Source organism: Anneissia japonica, unplaced genomic scaffold (assembly GCF_011630105.1).
Source record: "Anneissia japonica isolate Jap-2015-1 unplaced genomic scaffold, ASM1163010v1 scaffold640_len1575945_cov177, whole genome shotgun sequence".
In the NCBI taxonomy this organism is placed as follows: domain Eukaryota; kingdom Metazoa; phylum Echinodermata; class Crinoidea; order Comatulida; family Comatulidae; genus Anneissia; species Anneissia japonica.
Window position 1 is genome coordinate 1,263,971 of NW_022684376.1, and position 7,050 is coordinate 1,271,020.

Genomic DNA, 7,050 nt, shown 5'->3' on the forward strand with positions numbered 1-7,050 from the left:
CCACCAAATTACCATTTTTTTCATAATCATAAACGTGAGTTACTAAAATTATTAAGTTTGTATTTAGGCCTACATCACAGTTCAGTGCTTCATTTAATTTTTAAGTTATTTCAACAGAAAGCTTTTCTGGAAGAGGAATATAGGCCTATAGGCCGAAATAGAGGGAAAGTTGTTTTTGTCGTAGTGGAATTTTACTTCTTACCACCCGGAAAATACAGATTTGATGTAAGTTGGTTAAATACAGTAGCATATTTATCACAACGTGGCGATTTATGCCTTTTGCATGAATCAAGGGTCATATTCAGTTCGGTCAGCATATTATTTTGAAGAATGTTTTAGGCACGAATGACTTGGCCTTATTGATTTTATAATGACGTATTCGTATTCGTTATCGTTTTCGTAAGGTTGCGAAATCTCCCTAATGTTTTCCAAAGACGTAAATATTGTCAATGATTTATTAAAGTATGTAAATTATTCCTAAAATTATAGCATATTTAGAAACCCTCATTTAATTTGTATTTATGTTTTATTATGTTAAAAGGGCCAGAGACCTATATTCAGGTATTTTATTCATTCAAATTAAAAAATATATATAGGCCTACATAAAATGGTTTACTAGCAGCACAGTTGTTATTAAAAGACACCCAAGACAAAACAAGCTAAGAAATTATTATAAAAGAAAAAAACTTCATAAATAAATTTTAAAACAAGTAACAATCACAGAGACACTTACATCAATTCAATTCACAAATTTATCATTTAAGTTTAAAGGTAAAACATCATGAATTTTAATTAAATAAAGAGGAAAAAATTGATTGCAGATACATTAGTCATTAAGAATGTCAAGATATTAAATAATTACTATTTATTGAATAAAAGCCTTCTGGAGCAGGAAATATCCAGAGTAGGCCTGCTTGCCAATGAATATTATGTTGATAAAACAGACTCGTCAGTTTGCGTAGTGATTTTTTTTATTCTTAAAAATCGGTTGCTCAGCTTTTCATGGGTGTTATTTCTACCGGCTACCGGTACATTTTGTTACTTACATAATTAAATAGGCCTACAGTTTATCAGTTGTGTTTATCTTTCCCACTAGTTGAATCCATTTTCGGAAGACTGTGCACCGACTCCAAATCTATGTGCAGTTTCCTTTTCGAAACCACAAATTAATACAGGTAAGCATTACAGGGGTTTTTAATTTTTTTAAATTTTTTTAAATTTTTTTTTTTTAAAGGTTGAAACGCCTTTGTCAGACCTTTCAGAATAATTGTCTGATAATAGTGTAGTAAATCAGTCCCTAGTCCTCAAATAGACCTTTCCGGAGTGTCAATCAAACTTAACAACTGACTAATCAGAACAGTGCTAGGAATACGCACGCGTCTCACAAACACACGTGTTGTCCCACAAACGCACGCGTTTGCGTATGTTTTAACACATGTCGTCTTGTGGGACCTTAGCAACAATTTCCAAGGGGCGGGGCTTAAAGGAAAGGTCCATTGGAATACAAAGTGGGTGCACAACTATCTGTTTGCGGTGCCAAAAGCTTAGAGTGTTATGCATTCTAAATTTATCAGACATTGTGCCGAAAGCTATTCTCGGACCTAGAAAATAAAGAAGTTTTTTGGCCCCATTAGGATTCGAACCTAAGACCATTCAATTAGCGTTCAGCTTCTATACAAACTGAGAAATGAGGTGGATGCCCCGGCCCCCGGTTTTATTTATTTATTTATTCATTAGCAATCTAAATAACTGGACTGATCCCTAAAAAATAAATTGTAGACCTATACTGCGTGCATGTACATGTACCAGGTTACATAAAAGAAATGGTCCTTTTCTTATTATAGGCCTAAGTATTGCAAGAATCGTTAATTTTAAAAACGATTTTTACAAATGTCAGAAAAGAATCTTACTAGACTGGTACAATACGTCAGTCGGCTTCATTTTTTTTTTCTGTACAATGATTTACCGATGAGCAATCCAACGATTATAGTAGACATCAGATCAGTGATGTATACGTATGTTTTACCGTGCAGGAAAAAATTCCTCCATGGTTTTACACTGCCATTTTGTGGGGCCCTTAGCAACAATATCAAAGGGGAGGGTTTGCCAGACACAGAATTTTGAAATACGAACATCGAAATATACCTAAAAAACAAAAACAAAAAAAACATGTGTAAGATTCTTCCCATGGAGTTAGGTTTAGTAATTAATCTGTTTGCTGCTGTTCCTGAGCATAGATGGGCAAAAATATAAAAGTATCAAATAGATTTATTTCAAATCATTTTTCTTTTAGGTGACGGATACTTATTAACCGATGACGTCAATGCTCATAATTTTTTGAATACAGAAATATATAATAAAGATTTTTTTTCTCTGTTTTTTCAATAAGATGACGCGTGTTTTTATCGTCCGTGCAGTAATGCGACTTGCATCGTTAAAAAAGAGATTGGCGAATATGATTGTCAGTGTAACGAGACAGGGTTTGTGTATAATAAATCCGAAAATTCGTGTAGGCCTATGCCTTGTAAGTTCGCAATTTTCATATTAATTTTTTTTTCAATATATTACGGTATACAGTATCAATACTATATTTTGTTTTTATTAAATCATTTATTATACATTATTATGCAACAGGTATACTAAAGTAACAGACAAGGTATTTTCACACATTGATATTGTATGATTGTGCTATATTTACATTGTTTATATATCATATAATTACTGTTTTCATTTAATTATTTATTGATTATTGTGAAACATGGTGAATTTATGATACCGTAGTGTATAGTACGTCAAATTTGTTTATTTACTAATTGAGGTGGATCTTTAATACGATTGTTGTCCCTAAAATAATTTATCCTTACTATTAAGAAATTGAACGTTTTTAAAACCATAAATTACGTATTTATAAAGTAATTTGTAACTAAATACGGTAATATTGCAGACATTGCTATAACGAGTTCTAATAACTTCAGAATTCCCACTAATGCATTGAACACATTCTTCTACAATAAGTCCATCAAAGACGGGAACACACTGTGTACGTCAAAGTATTAAATGTAAACCGTCAATTTATTCATTTAAGAGCACTCTAAAGAAACATCTTGCCGATGAAACAATCACAGCTGAAAGTGCAACTATTAAATACTATTACTTTTGTTTAATCACAGATCATATCGGATCTGTGGTTTAATCAACTGTTCTCCAACTAAATTTTAGTAATAAGTATAAATTATAGTCATTAAATAATTGCTTTTTATCAATTGCTTATTTTTCACATAGGGCATTTTTCATGTTTTTGCAACGAAAAATTATTCGTTCTGGGACTCCATTGGAAATAAGTTTTCTTTTTGAAGACTTTCTGGCATCCTGGCATCTGTCACTTTTTAATGATGTTTTAACGGCCTCTAGTTATAATTACGTTCTGTGTTTGCTGGGTATTACTTTTTTAAAGCTCTGTCCACATTATCAAATTTTAGTTGACAAAAAACTGTTGTACCGTACACGCGGGAATAAACGCTCTTGCGCTTAAAATACATATTTTTTTGCACTTTTTAAGGGGCGGTTAACGGAGCGCTTATAAAAACAGAGTGAAAATTGAGGGCGCTTTATGGAAATTTATAAAAATTGAGGGATGGGAACTTGGAAAATTCAATTGGCGCTTTTTTTAATCAAAAGTCAGATTAAATAAGGACATCTGGAAACCGAAGATTACGAATGATTTTGGTGCAGAAAAGGTACCGTAATCATCCAGGGAGCAGGATGATGCTGTGAGTTTTAAACAGGAGAAGGAATTAGGAATGGTGGTGGTGTAACTTGTTAGCCATCTGCCGATTGAGATTAGCAGGATTGCAGGGCTTCTTGCAAACTCAGATGGAAACGTGCTAAAGGTGTAATTGGCAAAAAAACCAGAGAGTTAGGAATAGACAAATGTAAGAAGAGGAAAATTGGAAAGATTGTCCAGGGAGAGATTGTCTAGGAGATAATATCTTCATTTTGAAATTGACATTAAAAAAGAAAATGTGTTTCCATTCGCATCTCAAATCATGCCAACCACAGTCCAAGGATTGATTGGATTATTGGCTTGCTAAAAAAAAAATCACATAATATTTTTTAAAAAGTTAATAAACATCAAGGGGGCGCTTATTCAAACGGGCGCCTATTCGCGCGAGAACGGTATGTCCATAGGCCTATATAGTGATGATGTGCCTGTATATGGTCATGATGTGATGTCATCATGACCATATTAAGGCATGTCACATGTGTTTTTGTCAAGTAAAATGTGATAGTCTGGACAGGGCTTAGTTACTTCCTTTATCACAATATATATTTTTGCTAAAAATCATAGGCCCGGACTCTAAGTATTGAAATGTACGCCATCGTGTTATATTTTTGCTTTATGATTTTCTACCATGATTGATTGTGTATACACCGGTAATGAATGCAGATAAACCGTGTATTGTATCGTTTCAAAAGCAAAAAAGCACCCCGTTATGATGTTGTATATCTTATCTGTCATATGTTTGGTATAGATGAGCCATGTAACGTTGGCTGGTGCTTGAAGAAGACGGTGTCAATAGTAGCTACCATCGCGACGTTCATGATAATGGCGACTTCTATTATACTCTATAAAAAGCTCAAAGGAAGATTATGTAACGATGGAAGTAAGAGTGACATTCCTTTTTCCTCTTTTATAATTCAGTTCAATTCAAGTGCTATTACACCTTTATAAACATGATTATTATTATTATACCTATTATACCTAGTAGAAATTTCATTTAGTATTTAACCTTTAATCTCTTTTCTAACCTTTAGTTTATAAATTAAAGAACCTTTAACAGTATATTATTATACCTCCTATAATTATGATTGTCATTTTCATTAGTACTGTATAACCATCATAATAAGTGGTTAACATAATTATGCCTAATTATCATCATCATTATTATCATTTTTATTATCGTCTTATCGTCACTATTAAATCAATCATAACCATAATTAAACGCTTAATTGTCACCGTCATATCATGGTCATGGTGTATTATCATCATCATCTTCTTCATCATCATCGTTATTCATCATCTTCATCATTATAGTTATCGTCATTACCATCTGCATGCTCATGATCAATTAATCATCTTTATCATTGCCACCATCATCATCGTTAACTGCATCGTCATAATAATAAATATTTTTATCACCATCATTATCGTCATCTTCGTTTTCTTCTTCTTCTTCATCATCATCATCATCATCATCGTCATCATCATCATCATCATCGCCACCACCATCATTTTGTGTCAATTTAATCTACATTATCTGCCAAGTAGTCTTCATTAAAAGGTAGGCCTATATCTCCTTAGTGATAATCAGTGGCGTATCTAGAAGCTGTCTCTTATACACATCTAGATGTGTATAAGAGACAGGTTTTTGACTACTTGACCGTGATTTTTTGGTGGAGGAGACTGGGATGGGGACGTGAGTAAGTTTTGGAGGGGTGTCGGACCCCAGCCGGGCACCCCTTGATACGCCACTGGTTACTAATCTCCCCAACATACGTCTCTCATCAATATTTCACTATTGTTACGTTTAGCAGGGCCCCCTTTTTGGAAAAAAAAAAAAAAAAAAAAAAAAAAAAAAAAAAAATCAAATTATCACCCAAAAGGACTCAGAGGTTATTTTCGGGTGTATAGAAAATTTTTGCGGGGACATGCCCCCGGTATGCCCTAGGGTATTGTTATCTCGATCTTCACCTCCCCCTTTCCGCCCCTCCCCCTTTTTGGACATCTCTGGATCCGCCCCTGTTTAGCTAGCGATTTCCTTTTTATATTGATAACATAGGCTACAATAACCCAACTGATGATTATTTCAACAGGCTTATCAAATAATGTAGAAGAGAGTGTCGAAATAGACGGTCTTGCCAGTTTAAATGCGCTCAGGGAGTTCTCGGAACGCCTTGAGAGGCCTACATGCACATGTAGTCTGCAGTCCAATTCCACAGGAACTTTCAATTCATGTGGTGGATACATACTGGTGTCACCGTCCGACCCATCGAGCATGTCGACGCATTGCCATTGTAATCCATCGTGTAGGAGCGCCACTCATATGTAAAAATAATATGATCAGATTGTGGGAAGTACGGTTGCTCGTCATAGAGCGATGCTCTTGAGGAAGGATGGTGCTCATTAAAGTTAGACAAAATGCTTCTGTTGACGGTGCGCTTGAAGATTGGGGTGCTCCAGTAAGCGGGGAAAGTCTAAGCTCAAGGGATGCTTATAAGGGGGAAGTGATATGAAGTCGTATCAGAGAAGTCATATTTTAAAAGACTGTGTGCCGATGTTGCAATTTACCGTATATACAGTATGGAAAAAAAAACTTAATATCACGGGATTGTTTGCCTGTATATACTGTATAATAAAGTGGATTAAGCCTATATTGATTATAGTTTTGTATAAAAAAAAGTATAAATACAGGTTCAATTTTATATTACATGCTTCCGTGGTGGACGATTATGTGCCTCTCGCCTTGATAGCGAGAGATCGCAGAAAGGCCTCTTTTCGTTTAATGATGCTTGACTTAAAATAATAATATTTTCATATCCTATACCATTCCTTCTATCATTACCTATATAATACTATATATAGGCCTATATATAATATACCGTATATAATATATATATAGGCCTACGTATATATAAATATAGGTATATATATATACGTATATATATATACATACGTATATATATATATAATATATAGAAAGACAGCAATAAAAAAAAGCTATGAGTTGTAAACATACTAGAAGCAATATAATTTATTAAATCTCAAATATTTCAAATATTTCTTCCTCAGTTTGAGAACAACTGACAAAAAATACAAAGTGAAGCAAGTATAAGGAAATGGTATTGGTTACAAATTAAAATAACAAAAGAACCTAATAAAAGGCGGCATATAAAGATACATAATATGGAATAAACAATGTAGATAAAAGCTGAATAAGGGCATGAGAGCCAAGAGGAAAATTAAGAATACATAAATGAATAGTCTTTATA

The 7,050-nt window shown here is 33.7% G+C and overlaps 1 protein-coding gene across 1 annotated transcript; it reads left to right on the top strand.

Moving 5' to 3' along the window:
- The first annotated feature begins 104 nt into the window (after nucleotides 1-104).
- LOC117105778 lies at nucleotides 105-6,432 on the top strand. Its single transcript, XM_033247061.1, has 5 exons — nucleotides 105-225; nucleotides 1,097-1,175; nucleotides 2,390-2,524; nucleotides 4,533-4,664; nucleotides 5,875-6,432. The coding sequence occupies exons 3-5, from the start codon at nucleotides 2,518-2,520 to the stop codon at nucleotides 6,108-6,110; spliced, it is 375 nt and encodes a 124-aa protein (XP_033102952.1). The 5' UTR covers nucleotides 105-225; nucleotides 1,097-1,175; nucleotides 2,390-2,517; the 3' UTR covers nucleotides 6,111-6,432.
- The last annotated feature ends 618 nt before the right edge of the window (nucleotides 6,433-7,050 follow it).

Excerpts from the sequence above, each read along its gene's own strand:
- LOC117105778 (XM_033247061.1), top strand. Across the intron at positions 4,665-5,874 it reads AAGATTATGTAACGATGGAA|GCTTATCAAATAATGTAGAA; the intron begins GTAAGAGTGACA and ends TTATTTCAACAG.